This window comes from Mesocricetus auratus, unplaced genomic scaffold (assembly GCF_017639785.1).
Source record: "Mesocricetus auratus isolate SY011 unplaced genomic scaffold, BCM_Maur_2.0 Super-Scaffold_100707, whole genome shotgun sequence".
Lineage (NCBI taxonomy): Eukaryota > Metazoa > Chordata > Mammalia > Rodentia > Cricetidae > Mesocricetus > Mesocricetus auratus.
In genome coordinates, this window is record NW_024429269.1 from 3929846 (window position 1) to 3947275 (window position 17430).

The 17430-nt window shown below is 43.4% G+C and overlaps 1 protein-coding gene across 3 annotated transcripts in view; it reads left to right on the top strand.

The window, feature by feature from the left end:
• Window positions 1–17430, top strand: part of Msra (methionine sulfoxide reductase A) — a 317423-nt gene that overhangs the window by 11840 nt on the left and 288153 nt on the right. Inside the window, exon 1 of one of the 3 annotated variants that reach the window (XM_040740565.1) lies at window positions 12517–12593. The exons of the other annotated variants lie outside the window; for them this stretch is intronic. Coding sequence (XP_040596499.1) covers window positions 12584–12593 — 10 coding nt within the window. The 5' untranslated portion in view covers window positions 12517–12583. Of the gene's footprint in view, window positions 1–12516; window positions 12594–17430 lie in introns of those variants that run through there. 3 annotated transcript variants of the gene reach the window in all.

The window sequence follows — 17430 nt, forward strand, 5'->3', positions numbered from 1 at the left end:
TTAACTCTACAATAGTGACTTAGCTTGCGTGTACATGTGCATCTGTAGTTTTCTGAGTCTGGTGAAGCCTCACTTGTTTGGATCTCCCACACACCTCTTCTTTGTCACATCACACAGTACCTATCTATGGGTTAAACGAAAGCAGCAAGACTGCACTTAGACTCTGTGATGTTGCATTTGGAATTGGTTTGGTAAAATCCCTTTGTGTGTGTGTGTGGGCGCAGGTCAATATATATTAGTACAAATGAATCACCACAAATAGGGCGCTCTGTTCCCAGCTTCCCAGGTAACCCGAGTCATCTGTTTATAGACGTTTGATTCTAACTGCTCACATGTGCCCAATGGCTGACTTTCTAAACTGTTATTTAGAAGACCTCTGAGCTCTTAGCCTCCGTGTTACTATTTGTGTTTACTATTGGGGAAGGAATGCCTTTCTACAAATACGGAGGCATACTGGTGGGTGCAGGAAATGAAGACTGCAGAAAGGATCTTTAGAAAGATCCACAGTTATCTGCAGTCTCCCCAAGGTTGTGTTAACATAAAATAGACATTGTTTTATGATTGAGAATCAAGAGATGATTTTATGACTTAACAAGTTCTGCACAGAACCTTTGCAAGCTTATCAGCACCCGAGGAACTGCCACAGAGACCACACGGCAATATGAGCCCCTGAATTTATTGCATTCGCCGGCTCCAGTGCTGTTCATAGGCTTCTCCCCAGGGCACCACTTTACTCTGTTGACGCAGATGCAGTGCATGATGCTGGAAGCAGTGCCTGCTCGTTACTGCTCTGCAGGACTTGTTATGACCACTCGTAGTGGTTGGTCCAAACGGAGGGCGATACTTGGGAGTGGATTCCCTTTGTATTATGTGTGGACAGGAGCATGCGTACAGTTGTGTATGCATGTATGTACACATGTATTTGGATGCCATAAGATGACCTCCAGTGCCATCTCTCAGGTGCATATACCTTTTTCTTTTTGTTGGAGACAGGCTCTCTTACAGGTCTGGGGATTGCCAAGCAGGCTAGAATATCTGGCCAGCAAGCCAAGGTTTCCAGTTGTCTCTAACCTCCATCTCTTTAGCACTGGGATTATGGTTATAAGCATGCCATCATGCCAGGCCTTTCTTTCTTTCTTTCTTTCTTTCTTTCTTTCTTTCTTTCTTTCTTTCTTTCTTTCTTTCTTTCTTCCTTCCTTCCTTCCTTCCTTCCTTCCTTCCTTTCTTTCTTTTAATATGGGTTTTGGAGATTGTACTCAGGTCCTCATATTAGTGAGGCAAACATTTTACCAACCAGACTCTCTCCCCAGCCCCAGGCCTGGCTCCTCTCAGATGTGCAGATTCACTAAGACTGTTGGAGGATGGCTCACCACCATGCTGCTGCCTGGTTCTGTGCAGGCAGCTGCTGTCTGCTTCTCCCTCCCTCACAGAGAGAGCTGCAGTGCATCTAGGGAGGCTGCTGCCAAACCACAGCCTCACAGTGACCTTGACCCATCACGAGAGACAGTGTGCGTTTCATTACAGTTCCCTTCTTCCTGGCTGTTATTTCCATTCCAGGGAGGCTTTGTAGATAAAAACAAAAACCAGGGTTTGCGCCCTGCAAGTTTAAAAGAGATCACCCTGCCCCCGTACCACGCCTTTCTCTTCCCAAATATCAAAGGGTCATATTTTGGAAATTTTTAAAGACACCAAAGGTTGCAGACTTCTACCTTAGTAACCACAAGCAACAGTCTAGGCTTACAGAGTTGCTCTGAATTCAGGAAACTGGAAAATTCAGGTGAGTTTTGATTCCCTGCTGATGTTCCAGTGCCGAGACATCGCCAAAGGGCTGTTACATGGCAATGCTGTTTTGGGGCACATGACATATTTCCTTGTACTTTTGAAAAATCTCATGGGTATTTTAAGTTTAATCCATCTGATTTTGATTCAAATATAATTTACTCACAATAACAGGGAAACATTTGATACCAGAGAAGCCTGCTGGCATTCTTGAAACTTCTCTCTGGGGAAATAAGAAATCACATTTTCTTCAAGAAGGAATCACAAACTTATGAAGTCTGCTTTCTGCTTATTTAACAAAGCCTGAGTTAAATATCAAATCGAGCGGCTCCAGGCCAGTTATTTATTTATTTTTGAATGGTTCTTTTTTAACCATGCAAGGGTATTTTCTTTGTGGCTTTTTTCTACCTGACAGTTTTCTCTGCTATATTCCATGCCCCTCTGCTCTGATCCCAAACAATTATTTCAGATGATTTGAGGCAATAAAATAATTTTGATGTCTGTGAATTAACGGTGTCTGTATTTAAGATGTTTCGTATTGTCAGCAGCTTGGACATAGCAGTGCAATGTATTGCCTGATTTTAATTTTAAAGTTCATTTTCTGAGAATTAAATGCTAGTCCTGCCCAAGTGTTTAGAAATTAACAAGAGGGGTCTTCGGGTCTTGCAGCCAGATTTTGTACTCCTGGGAGGTATGAAACCCAAGAGCTGTGTGGTGTGGGGATGGCCCGAGCATCTTGGGTGGCCCCCTGGGGACTGGAAGTAGGGCCCCTTTGTTCTGAGGTACTGCTCCTGGGCACCCCAGTTCCTTGTGGGACTTCTGATGTCTCGGATCTGCTTTCTTCTAGAATTCTAAGGATGGTTCCCAGCTCTCCCTGCCTCAGAGGAGACCGCATGGCTGGTCTGACCGTGTTCTTAGGGTGGTAGCTTGCTGGCCAGAAGCCTGAGGGGGAACTCGCTCTTGCCCCACAATCTCTGCTGCCCTCTGCTGCCCAAGCAAATGGCAACACGCCCTCCAGACCCAGCTGGGGTCTGGCACCTGGATCCTTGCCTCACTCTTCTGTGGCGCCAGCGCCACAAGCAACTCCAAGGTATCAGGAAAAGAGAGACAAGACGTCCACTTGTTTGTACTAAGAGAATGCACGTGCTGCCTTTATTGCCAGGAGAGTATGTGTGTGTGTGTCTTCATTACAAGTGCTAAGAGGTCTCTCTTGTAGGAGGGAGGAGCTTTATATACAGGTTTACAGCACAGTGGAAAAACCCCAGGTAGAAGAGAGCATGTTTTCCTCCTGCTAGATGTTTATGTCAGAGGGTCAAGGCCAGGGCAGTAAGGCAGAACTAGAAAACAGGAAGCACTTGGACTGGAAAACAAGTTGCACTTGTAGGCTGACTAGCAACTCTAGCAACTCACAGAGACGCGGTGGGGCTGGGGCCCAACACTCTTCTGGCCCACCGAGTTCAGGAAACAAATGGCAGGCAGACACTTCCCAGGATAACATCCCTCAGGAGCCAGAGTACACAGCCTGGAGGTGGCCTGCCTGCTTTCAGCCCCAGTTGTCAGCCATGCTGCCCTGGAAAATCATAGAACACTGGGCAGATTGGCCAGCATTGCCTGGTCTGAAAAGTGGCGTTAGTGATATTTTTTATGAGACCTGGGGCGACAGCTTCTTTGGAAGAGCATTTGCCTCAGAAGTGCATCTTCCTCAGAGCCCACATAAAATGCTAGGTGTCCTTCGCAATCCCTGTGATGCTGAGATGGGCGGGAGAGACAGGAAGCACTCACTGGCCACCTAGACTAACTCACCTGGGAAGCTCCAAGCTAATGAGGGAGCCCATCTCAAATAAAGTGTCTGAGGAACTATTATGGAATATCCACCAGAGAAGACCACTCAGACATGGGTTTAAACAATAGAACCAATAGAAAGTCTTTATTAGCCAGCAGGAGACTACACTGGGTGTTCAGCGTAGCCCTAAGCCTTTCTCAAGGAGAACTTCTAGGCACAAAACCACACTCCATGCTGACACACCTCAGTTAACAAGAACAGTTAGCCAGAAGCAGAACTACATAAGCCAAACAGCAAAACCAGTACATTTAGAGACTTTTCCACAACTGTGAACTTTGATGGATTAGTTTTTTTTTTTTTTGTTTTAAGTTTTTGTTTTTGTCTCTGCAGATGATGCTGTATATGTGCTGAGTTTTATGGACTAAATGGTACTTCCATCATGGAGTCAGTTGTGCTAAGGTCTAGGGTCCTGTTATAGAATGACACCCAAGGCTGTGCTCTGATTTTCCCATGCATGTATACATATGTATGCATGTACCCCTCCACCAGAATCTCTCCACATAAACCTGCAAACATAGGCAAGTGCACACACATCTAGCTCAGACACATACACAGCCAGCACACACACACACACACACACACACACACACAGTATACACATATATTCACACACAGCACACATATTCCTGGTACACCCTCCCAGCGCCCAGGACACACACACACACACACACACACACACACACACACACACACACACACACACACACAGTGTACATACATATTGTTTATGAGTTGGAAGTATTATCAGGAAGAGGGAAGTGTTGAAGGAGGACTCTTCAGTAGAGCACCATGCATGGTTGATGCTAGGCAAATTTCAGTTTTTGTTGGATTTGTTGCCTGTTTTTAGAGTTTTCTAAGGACTGACCTCTCCCAGGGTGGGAGACAACAGCATGGTACTGATGTCACTAAGGCACAGAGAGGAAAGCATCCCTTCCCAAACCATCTTTGCTCTTCTGACTCCATTAGGATGAAGGAATCTGCCCAGTGCTGGGTTACTTAGCTTTCTCTCCCAGGCTTCTCTCCTTTCTGTGACAGACAGGCCTTGAACTTACAGATAACTCTCCACTTGGAGGAGGTGATGACATCTTTGTTAATAAATTTGATTTTTTGGTAAATAATGTTTTATGTTTAATATACACATCTCTTTAAAAATTAATCTACGGTACAAAGAAGTGAGCTGAAGGAAATTTCTGTAAGCCATTGCAATGTCTATTCTTGGTTGTCAACTTGATTACATCTGGAATTAACTATAAATAAACCCAAGTCACTGGGCACACCTGTGAATGATGTTTAGTTAACAGGATAATTTGAGGTAGGATGCCCCACCTTAAATCCATATCACTTGAACTTGGAAGATTCTTAAAATACATATCACTTGAGATTGGAAGATTCACCTTAAATCTGGATCATTTGAGGTGGGAAGACCCACCCTAAATCTGGGCCACACCTTCTAGTGCCAACCTACTTAAAAGATAAGGGAGAAAGACATTTTCTCTCTTTGCCTGCTTGCCCTCACTCTGCTGGCAAGTCCATTCCTTCACTGCCATTAGAGCCAACTTCTTTGGGATCCTGACATATATTAGAGACCCGATGAGACACCCAGCTTCGTGGACTGAGCAACTACTGGATTCTGGGACTTCCTGTCTGACAGCTGAAATCAGAAGGCTTTACAGCCACCAGCAAGTCATGTGCAAACGGGAAGGGAAGTGGCATATTTATGAATGTGCACAGTCCTGCTGCTCAGTGTCCCACACGGCACACAGGACAGAGTCCTATCTATGTGGGAGGCTGGGATGAGATACAGGGGAAGCAGAGAATCCCAGGGTACAGAGTAAGTGAGTTGTGGGTCAGCACTGAAGGAACGTGAGGAGCTGCCAGGATGCTATGCTTGGAGAATGAGGTGCTCTGGGAAGAGAAGACATGGTGCATGGGAGGTGCTGGCTATCAACACTTGGACTTTATTAGTGCCTGGTAGCTAGGACAGGTGTTTTCCAAGGAGACGGGCCCCTGAGAGTGGGCAGAGGCGCCCTGTGTAGATGGATCTGGGAATGCTGGAGTCAGCTGGGACTAAACTAAGAGCCTGAAGCAGCACCAGGAACTAGAAGCTGCTGGGTGGATCCCAGGAGTAGATTCTAGAGGTCACAGGCTTAGTTGGTGTTTGGCAAACCCTCTGTGTAACAGGCCCAAAGGGCCACCAGGACTATTTCAAGGTGACTAGTCATAACACTTGTCGACATTGAAGATGGATGGAACATTTTAAAAATGAGAAGACAAAAGCCACACACAAGACTTTTAGCTCGCTCACCCCCCTCTCCACTTGTATAGCTCTGGCTCCAAACTTATTTGCAGCCATTCATTGTTTCTTCTGTCCAGACCCTGGGAACCATGAAGTTTTTCCTCTGTCTACAGATTTGCCCATTGTGGACTTATATAAACAAAGCTGTAGAATATGTGCATCTTCATTCCTGGCTTCTTTAGCTCAGCCTCACTTTCATGTCTTACCCATGTTGTAGAGTTGTATAAGGGCCTCATTCCTTTTCATTGCTGGGTAACATCCCTTTATGTGTTCATATCATGCTTATGAGTTGTCCTTACTCTGACTGATGTAAGTAATGCCACTCTAAATGTCTGTGCACAAGTTTTTGTGCAGATGAGTTTTAAAGTTCTGTTGAGGAACTATCCAGGAGTGGATGGCTGGCTCAAAAGAAACTTTATGTTTAATTTTTTTAAAAGACTTTTTCCCAAACTGTGTGTGTGTGTGTGTGTGCGCGCGCGCGCGCGTGTGTGTGTGTGTGCGCGCGCGCACATGCTCACGTGTGCAGTGCCTATGGAGGCCAGGAGAGGGTATCTGAGCCTCAGAGCTGGAGTTAGAGGTGGTTGTGAGCCACCAAAATGAATTCAGTGGGACAGAACTGAGGTCCTCTGCAAGAGCAGTGAGTTCTCTCAAGGGTCAAGCCATCTCTCCAACTCCTTAAGACTAAAAACAGAACAAAATAGCAAACCCATATTCTGGATAACTGACCTTAATCAGATATGTGGTTTGCAAAATTTTCCTGTTCCATGGGTTATTTCACCTTCATTGCAGAAAAAAAATCATTTTTCTTCCTTTCTCCCCCTTCTTCTCTCTCCTATTCCTCTGCCCCTCCTTCTATCTCTCCCTCTCCCCCTCCTCTGTGTCTTCCCCTACTTGTTTCCCCCTTCTCCATTTTTTTGGGTGGTTCTTTTGTGGGGGTCATACTTAAGAAATCATCACAATCAAAAGATGTATACCCAGGTTTTCCTATAACATTCCGGGGTACGTTTTGAGTGAGCCGTCGTGTATGGCATGAGGTTGGAGTCCGCCTCACTCTTTCACATGTGGAGATTCAGTTGTCCCAGCCGCATGTGTGACATGACCACCCTGTTTCCATTTCAGCTTTTCTTCGAAGCTTGTTTAAGGCAGTTGATGACATCCGTGTAACTCGTAGTTTACTCTCTGGATCTCAGGGGCCATTTGTATGTTAGCACCACACTGCCTGGGTCACTGTAACAAGGCGCTGAGTTTTGAGATTGGAAATGTGAGGCTTACACTTTAGAGTCTTCATTTTAAAGGTGATTTTTGGATGTACTGGGTCTTTGCATTTCCATATGAATTTTAGGATCAATCTGCCAATTTCTGTAAAGAAATCACTGGGATTTCTGAAGGGTTTCCCACTGCATTGTGTCCGTCAGTGTGGGGAGCACTGTGGCCTCCACAGGGTTAATTCTCAGTTATGAACATGGCAGGAGGTCTTTTACAGTTTCCGCCAGCAGTGTTTGTGCTGTTCAGGGCACAGGCCTTTGGTTACACTTATTTATTTGTTTTGTGCCAGCAGGGATGGAACCTGGGGCCTTGTGCACATTTGCTGAGTGTGTGCCCTACTGCTGAGATCACCTCCGCAGCCCCATCCTTCAGTATTTTCCTTTTACTCTACTGTAAGTGTGATAGTTCCCTTAATTTCATTCTCAGATTGTTTACCGCCAATGTATAGAAACGTGGCAGATGTTTGTAGACTGTGGGCTGGTTTTATGCCTGAACTCATTCCTTAGCTCCATACGTTGCTCTGTTAGGTTTCCATGTTAGATGTATGCACACACACATACACACACACACACACACACACACACACACACACACACATACACATATACATATCCCATAATTTGATATCCATATGTAAGACCTGTCATCCACATAGGGGTAGTTTTGCTCTGCCTCCCATTTCTATCCTGCCCAGTGCTTCCATGTCATTGGTTGTGGTAACAGCCATTGCTCCACAGCTGTCCTTCACTGGTTAGCCAAGTCACCTTCTCCAATCAGTTGGCTATATGCTTCTTTTATTTTTGAGCTCACAAAGCCTGTTTTGTAAATGTCTTTCTATGCCTATTCTGCCAGTGTAATATGTTGTGTTGCCTACTTCCTGGTGTTAAACAGTCCTTGTGTTCCTAGGGTACAACACACTTAGTTCACAAAATTTTCATTTATATTTTTAAGAGATGTTGGTCTGTGATATTATTTACTATTATTTTTTTGAGTCATGGTTTCTCTGTGTAGCTTTGGAGTCTATCCTGGCACTGCCTGTGTAGACCAGACTGGCCTCGAACTCACAGAGATCCGCCTGCCTCATCTTCCCAAGTGCTAGGATTAAAGATGTGCGTGTGGTGTTATTTTTAATTTTATTATTTTTAAAATTGGCAAAAAGTATAACTATGGAGGACAAGATGGGTTTTGAAATATGTACATTCTTACAGTTTCCTAGTCAAACTGTTAGCACACACATCACCTCACTTGCTGATTTATGAGGTGGAAATGCTGTGGGGCTACCCTTGGCTCTCTGCAAGCATGGTATGTTGTTCAGAACTCCAGCTGCCATGTGGAGCAGGAGGGCTCCTCACCTTCCCCTGCTGATTTTATCAATGGCTGTGTGCTTTGACAATTTTCCTTAATCCCTCCTTCTCTACCATCTCAGCTCCGGGAACCAGTGTTATACCCTCTGCTTCCATGTCCTTTGGTGGGCTCACACTGAAGTGAGTGGTGGTGTCCATCATTCTGTGCCCATTTATCTCACTGGGGACTTTCCATGTTCATCCACTCTGTTATAGTCATAGCATTCTGTCCGTTTCAAAGGCTTGGTCTTCTCCCATCTTGATTATATGTCTTATTTTCTTTATCTATCTGTTGATGGGCCCCATTGACTTCATACCTTGGCTTTTGTGTATGCTGTATAATTAACAAGTACAACCATCTCTTGGATATAGTGCCACTAGATATTTACCCAGCGGAAGGGTTGCTGGATCATTGGTTGTTCTATTTTTAATTTTTAAAAATTGTGTAGTTCAGAATGTCCTCAATACCCCAATCCTTCTACTTCACCCCTGATGTGCTGGGGATGACTGGTGTGTGCCTCCACACCTGTTTTTAACTATTGGAGAACATGCAATACTGTTTTTGTAGACATTCTGTGTCCCCCCAGCATTCCCATGCTGCTCACATGCTCACCAACTCCTGGGGCGCTCCTCTTCTAGCCACTCGTCATCTGGCCAGGTCAGGAGGAGGTCGGCCCCATCCGCAGGTTTGCCTGGGTGTTTTGATTGCTGTTCTCTTTCCTTGCCTCTTCCCTAGGCTTTGTCATCTCTTCTTTGGTTGTTACCACAACTTGAATGTTCCCATCAAATGCATTTTAATATATAATTCCCATTGTGAAGTATAAAAATGGGGATGTAACTATGAAGTTTAGAGGTGGAGTTTTGGGGGTGATTCAGGTTAGACAGGGCCTTCAGGCAAAAAGAAGCTTCTCTGATGAGGGGTGAGAGTTGCACTAATCTATAGGTATACAGATAAAGCTTTCAGAAGGCAGTTTGATACTATGTCCATGCTGCAAAAACAATAATATTAACTTCTCTCCTAGGGCCTAAGGCATCCCTAGCTATGGGTTCTTAGTTCAGTTTGCAATTCTAGGCATGCGTTCCCTTTTGTTGAGTGGGACTCAGTTCAGTAAGAAAGCAATTGGTTGTTCTCATAGCATTCATGCCGCTGTTGCAGTGGTGTGCATAACTTGCCATACTGGTCACTATTATAGTTCACAGGGTTCACAGCTGGTGAGACTGTTGATGGCTTTTCTTCCTCTGATAGTCTGCATGGCTAGCAGATAGGAAGCTTCTATGCCAGTACCAACATGATTTCTCTGTCTCCTGACTGTGTCTTCAGCAATAGTCTATCAGCAAATTCTTATGGGCAACCAATGGTTGACCCACTTCTTTCTATCTCTATATTTTCTGAGGAGTCCTGTTGTTTGTTTATTTGGGTTCCCTTGTAATGATGAGGCACTTCCCTCTCTGCTTTTAGTATCCTCTTTGTCTTTGGTGGCAACTGTTTGATTGTGAATCTAAATCGGCTGAGATCCTGTCCTTGTTTCATTATCCCTGTTGGAAAGGACAGCTAACATGCTGCCTGGTTTCTTGAGTTCTTCAATTTGACCCTTGTGGCATTTCTACAGCATCCTCTTGATCTGTCAGCTTCGGTTTTGTTTTTAAAGCATCATATGAAGTTTTGTAGAACTTCAGAGTGATATTTGTGTGCTCTCTTCTCAAGACCTTCACTCAGTAGATTTGCTGAACACTATTGTATAGAGGTTTAATGAGACACTTTCATTTTTCTTAGGTAAGTGACACATTGCCTTGTCTGTGATGATGCCACATCCAATTGGTGACCTGAATATGACCAGATATTTTAGGAGCCCAGAGGGAGAGGCAATCATGACTTTCTAGCCCTTCTTAGTAGATGAGAAAATCAGGCTTGAATAGATTAAGCAAGTTTGTGGCTTTGAGGTTATTCAAATGAGAAAGCAACAGACCCAAGGAAGAGAACTCAGACTTCTTGACTCTTTCTATGAAAGCCAGTTTATTCCAGAGCATAGGTGTACTAAGTCTCTGCTATCAGTGCTGCCAACCAATCAAGCTTCCTTCAGCCTGGTAAAAGGGTGAAGTTCTGACTATCTATTTTGTTTCCAAAGGCTCAGAATGCTACAAATTAAAATAAGCTATGTATGCTTGTTCAGTTATATTACCACAAATTTAGAAAACAAGTGATTGCTGGAACTCAGGTGTTACAATATGGTCATCTATGTATACATATAAATTACTAATCACACTAATGTTTTGTATTGTCCTTTCCTTGATATTTCTGTTTTGAAAAGATTTATTCTTTTTTCTTCCTTTACAGCAGACTTTTGGGTAAGTATAGTTTACGTACAGTCTCCTTAAAAATAAGAGTAAACAATCAACCAGAGCCATGTTCATTCTCCAGAGGATGATGCCTCCTTCTCTATTTTCCCATGATTCTTTGCAGCCGGGCAAGGGGAAGCAAATGTTATAAAGGGAACGACGGTATACGGTGCTCCTAAAGAGCCATCCATCTCCCCTCATAGGGGAGCACAGCTTTTTTGCAGGTTGAGCACATGTCGCATATGGACATTTCTAGAGAACAGATTTCCCCATCTCCGAGCAGCGAACATGTTAGCTCACTGCGGGGAACATGCTAGTGATGCCTGGGAAAGGTAGGGCATCAGGAAATCTGTAAGGTGATTTGGCAGCAGCCGGTGCTGTCATGCCAGGATCTGGGTACTGCCCAACAGCTTCCTGTTTTCAGATGTATTAATTGATCTGAAAAGGACATCCTTTGGAGACAAGAATTCAGACAGACTGGCATAGCCTGGACCTCCGCCAAGACTGCTCGGAAGGTTGCCATACTGGGAGGGAAGGAGAGAGGGAGAGAGAAAGAGGGAGAGAGAGAGGGAGAGAGAGAGAGAGAGAGAGAGAGAGAGAGAGAGAGAGAGAGAGAGAGAGAGAGAGAGAGAGAGAGAGAGAGAGGAGACAGAGAGAGGGGGAGAAAGGGAGAGAGAGAGAGAGAGAAAAGGGAGAGAGGGAGAGGGAGAGCTAAGGAAATTTTAAAAAGACTTGGCAGAGCTCAGTCACATCAGCCTCTTTTGTCTGTTACTCCGCTTGAGCTTCAGAAAGAAAAATGTCCCGGGATACAGGAAACCTCACAACTTTTTGCTTTTCAAACTTGGAAGGCTTTTGAAGTCTCTTGGGCTGTTTGAGAGTGTTGGCTCTTACTAATGACATTTAGTCACCAGCATTCAGGACAAAAAAAAAAACAAAGCCTGTTTCAAAAAAGGCATTCTCCCCAGTGCCCATACATTTGGGAAATAGTGTGTTTGATTTTATTTTTTATTTTTTGCATGTATGACCATGACCGTGAGAAACAGAATTACTGTGGAAGATGGCAAGGAGAGTGTTTAACTAGGGAGCATTGTAGTTTCCTATAGAGTAGACTTTGCTCATCAATACAGACCTGCTTTCAAATCAAATCAGACATCCTCGGAGTTATGTTCCGGGCGGCAGCTTCTAGACTTAAATACTTTCGTTTTACTTAACTCCCACCCCCTCCCTCATTTCTAGATACTGAGTTTTCAAGAAGTCTTTCTAAGATTTTTGTGACAACCTGGCTAGGGAGTCTGAGTCAAAGTTGTTTCATCCATGTGTTTGAGAAAACGGCCTCTTAAAGCCACAGCTTTGATTTCTGCAGCTTCATGCCGTCCTAAACTACACCCCCAGCAATTAGTGACAATACCGAAGACCAGAAAGGCAAGCTGAAGACACCCGACTTCGCTTGAAGGGCAAACAGGAAATGTGAGCTTGGTCATTATTATTATTTGTGTGTGTGTGTGTGTGTGTGTGTGTGTGTGTGTGTGTGTGAGTGTGTGTGTGAGTGTGTGTCTGTGTGCACGCTCTCATGCGTGTGAGCGCATGTGTGTGTGTACGTGGTGTGTGTCCGTGCGTGTGTCTTACTTGAACCATTTTGGGGAGGTGGGTGGGGAGGTGGGTGGGTAGGTGTCTGTGCAGGGATGTTTGTGGTCGGTGAATTCGCGTTGTGAGGAGGAAATGAGCAAAGGTAATTTTTATGATGTTGGCAGAAATGACTGGAGTGGTAGGGAATAGAAATGTAAAGCTTTTGGGTAAGAAGCTGTTTGTGAAATAGCTGGAGAGAAAAATGTCACCAGTTTTGAGTTGACTACGCTTTTATTTAATAATTCTTATCTTGACTCTCTCAGAATGTTTTTTAAATGTAGAAAGGTAATTGATCTTTTAAAATTCTACCCAGTGTTTTACTCAGATGTACTTTTCTATCTAATTTCTTATTAATAAATACTTGCTATGAGGCCTGGTTGTGGTGGATTGTGTGGGAGTTTTGCTTTTAAACACCAGCGTTATAATGGGGAGGTTCAGAGGCAGGAATAGGTTTTTATGGACCACCCTAATTGCCAGTAAGTATTCTATTTCTAAAAAAGAGATTTGGGGCTGTGGGATTAGATGGCAAGTCCCTGCAATCCTCACTTTCTTTTGATTTTGTGGAGTGAGAGGTTACTGGAAATTGGCTATATTCATATAATTGCCGATCACTTGGCGTAGTCTGAAAGATGTTCTGAGACTAGTGCTTTTGTTTTGAGTTTGTAATTATCAATTTGTGATCCTTTGACAAGAACAAATTGTTCATTGTTTTCTGTCAATGCGCTCGTTCAACGATCAATTGTTGAGGATGGTTTTTATAAAAGTATACAGACACACCAGCCATCCTGGAAATGACATTTAGTGCACAAATATGATTTTAAAGCACATGAGTACAGGCGTGTGAAGTTAAAAGCTAAAGTATTTTCTTCCGCCTCTTAAAAAAAAAAAGTAACCAACGTTTTGATGTTTAATAAAGTGAAGTCGCGTAGTGTTTATGTGTGTTTCCAACACGACCACCTTTGTTGTATAAGCTCTTTCATCCACTCTTTTGCTGGTATTCTGAAAATGGATGCCAAGTCAAGGGCAGAGTGATGGGCACCGGAAAGGGGCGCTTTTATGACCAGTCGCAAAACATGCAAGTCAACATTGAAAACCACAGGGAGTAGAAAGACGTGCAGTGCATCAGCTCAGATCCCTGACCATCTTCTTAGCTTCGCAACCATTTAACACACCCTTTGCCACTATGGATTGCTAAGTGTGCAGCTTATTTGGTTTAAGAGCATTTTCTCCCGTTAAAGTTAAGAGAATTTTCATTTGCAAGTTTATCTCTTAGCTTCTTTGCAGCGAATTTAGTAAAAGAACAAACTTGATCCAAATCATTATATGACCAATTATTTTGATAAGAATACTAAAAGTAAGCAAATTAAAAAAGATGTTGAATACATTTTAAGAAATACTAATTTTTTTGATAGTAGTAAAACTGTATTTTAGATTGTAACTGTGCTTCAGATTTGGTAAGTATTAGCCGCTTTACCCAATGAAGTTTCTTACCAATACATTCTCTCTGGCCTGTGTGCTATGTATCTTAAAACGAAAAAAGTTCCCTGCTAGGGTGTTCTCTGTTACCTGGGTATTAGTGACTCTCGCTCAAATAAGTTTTTCATATAGTTCTGATTAAGAAATTGTATTGATAAAGTTTTCCAAAATGAACAATTCACCTTAATATGAGCTTCTTTCTCTTTGATCCTTTAGACAACAGACACATCAGCATTTGTTAACTAGCTCTGTAACATAATAGCATTAGTAGTTTAATTCTTAATGTGTCTAAAGACTGTGGTCTGATTTTAAACAAAGCCTTCCTCAGGCACATATGCATCACACTTGGAATTATATATTTTATTAAGAGAGAAATGGTTAATATTTTACTGTTCCCCCATGACTATTCTTAAGTTCCATTTCAGTGTAGGCACCTAAATATCCAAGCACATTGTTCTATAATTGAATGCAAACCTCTCAGGCGACTTTCGCCCAGTATTTTATAATTATTCATTCATTTATTCCATAAATGTTTACTGAGAATCCACTTATGAATGCTAATATTTTACCGGTAGAGTTATTCTGGGTAACAGGGAAGGAAGGATATTAGCAAATGGGAGAGAGAATAGATTTAAAACCAAGCTCAAAAGGCCTGGACAGAAAAGCAATGTTGTTATGGGGTTTATTTCAATATATTAAAGGGTGTTCACTTTTATTGTGCAATATTCATATTCTAGAGCACTTTTCTAAAAATAAAATGGAGGTTTGTTCTAGTGTGCCTAGATTTAGAAGTATGGCTTTCACCACTGTTTTGGATGTCACATTTCCATGACCAAAGCACTTCAGTCTTATGTATGTGTGGGGCAAACCCTGCAGGAAATTAGATGGGTGGTCAGGCCCGCTGAACACATATCAGAATCTACCTGTGTTACAACAGGTTCCTTGAGCTCTTAAAGATGCGGCTTTCACATAGAACAAACAGTGTATGTTTAGAACAGTCTTCTTTTGTTTGCTTTGTTTTCTGTTGTCCCATAGATGAGGCCCAAGAAGTTAATCTGGCCTGGTTAAGCCACCAGAAAGTATGTTTGCTAGGGGGTGGTGTTCTTCAAAGGGAGAAGTGAATCTCCTCTGTGTATTATTCAGGGGTAGGAGGCTTGTTCCATCCCTGGCACTGATCTCAGTGACTTAACTGGCCCAAAAGATTCTACCCAATTCCATTAGGAAGACCAACATAGATGCGGGCAAGTCATGGCTACTTAATATATCCCACAGAAGGAATAAGGAGCCTGGTTCTCATCTCATTTTGATCCTCATGTGTGAAAAAGAAAAAAAATCAATTTGCTTGTTTTGAATCTTGATTGTGTTTTGCTGGTCATGAAGTTAGAGGTGGGTGGAGTTTGGCTCTCCATTCATCATGATTGTGTTAAACTCCCCCAAGGCTACTGAAGACTATATGAAATAAAAGCCACAAGGTAAAATGAGTCCTGACCTTTCTCCAGCTGACACGCAGTGTCCTTCATTCTTCCTGCTTCAAGGGTGGCCCATGGTCCAGAGTCTGACCCTGTCTCGGCACTCCAGCGATGCATCTTGAATTGTGGAAGGCCCAGGCCCTCTGTATCCATGCTGTCCTTTTCTCCCTGCATATCACCACCACTCATGTCCTCCTCCATTATTTACTCCAAGCTACACATTCTTTACTCCAAGTCTTCCATTTGAAAAGATGAAGTCACTCTCTAGAACCAGGGGTGTTCAACTCCTTCATGCTCAGAGGAACTCTTCCTCTGAAGTGGTCTTCCCCATCATGCACGCAGAGGGAAAATGTCCTACAGAGCTTCAACAGCCTGACTAGAGAGTTTGACTCTGTCCATTAGGCATGGGGCTCTGGTCAGGTTCTGGATATCCAGTTTTCCATCTGTGAACAGGGCTCATGGTGTCTCCTACAAAGTCTGTAGGGAGGAGAATGAGGGAATATACACTGGATAATAATATACAATGGGAGACATTGATTTACTGTTTAGATTGAAACATTTTTTAATTGTGATAAAATATTTATCATTTCAATCTTTTCTACACTGACTACATTGACACTTGGGTGATTCCATCGTCATGATCCAGCCTCAGAAATATTTTCGTCTTGCAAAACTGGAACTCTGTACTCAGCAAGAGGGGCTTTGTGTTCCCTGCGTTGTTGTGCCTCCTGTTGCTGACACCCTGACTTCTTTAGTCCCTTGTGTGAGCACAGTCAGAGTGCCCTTTCTTCTGTGGCTGGCTCCTGGTCTCTAAGGTAGCAGGTGCCAGCACTTCCTGCCTTGTGAGGACTGTAGTATTCCACTGTGCCTAACTTTGTTTTTCCTCTTCATCAAGGCTTCCCAACTTTCATCTGTTGTGAATGAGTCTGCCTGAACTCAGATGTGCAAATGTATCTTTGAGACCTTATTTGCAGTTTTTGTGGTCTTATCTTTTGGAGCAGAATTTCTGGATTCATAGACAGGTTTATGGCTCATAGCAAGTTACAAGGTTTGGACCCTCAAAGGCAGAAGTGACACAGTGTGAGCTTAACTTCCTAGTGCAGCCAGAGATGTGATAGGTCTGGACTGAGAGCTCAAGAGGCCTGTCTAGCTTTGTGTGGGAGCAAGTTCAAGAACTGCAATGATAAGTTTAATTATTTTGTGTTGTGTTTCTCTGGAGTGTTTATCAGGCCACCACCCTGATGAAATAATAGGCTGTCCTAGGCTATCCCAGTCAAAGTTCATTTGTCACGTCAAGTGATATCTTAAGCATCCCTCTCGGGCCGGGCAGTGGTGGCACATGCCTTTAATCCCAGCACTCGGGAGGCAGAGGCAGGAGGATCTTTGTGAGTTTGAGACCAGTCTGATCTACAAGAGCTAGTTCCAGGACAGCCTCCAAAGCCACAGAGAAACCCTGTCTCGAAAAACCAAAAGAAAAAAAAAAAAGCATCCCTCTCACTTCTGTTTGGAGAACTTCTGGGGCCAAGCTTTGAGGTGAGTCTGCTGGAAGCAACTTTCTTCTTTTTCCTCAATCTGGTACTGGGACTGTCTGGAGTTCCCTTTTACCTTTGAAGGACAAGGACATGTTATCTTCTTTGTGTGTGTGTGTGTGTGTGTGTGTAACATTCTTTCAGGTTTATGTAGGTGTGTGCATGTGTGAGTGTAGGTATGTGTACATATGGAGGTCAGAGGTTGACATTGGGTGTCTCCTTCAATTGCACTGCACCTTAATTTTTGAGACTTGTGCTCTTATTGAGCCCGGAACTCACTGAATGACTAGGTTGATGACCAGCAAACTCCAGGGAGTCACCTGTTTCTTTTCCTCCCTACCCCAGCTCTGGGTTACAGATGCATCACTGTGAAGCCTTTTACATGGATGCTGGGGGTCCAAACACAACTCTTCATGCTGTGCAGCCATCTCTCCAGCCCTTTCTGAAGGATATCTTTGCTGGGTAT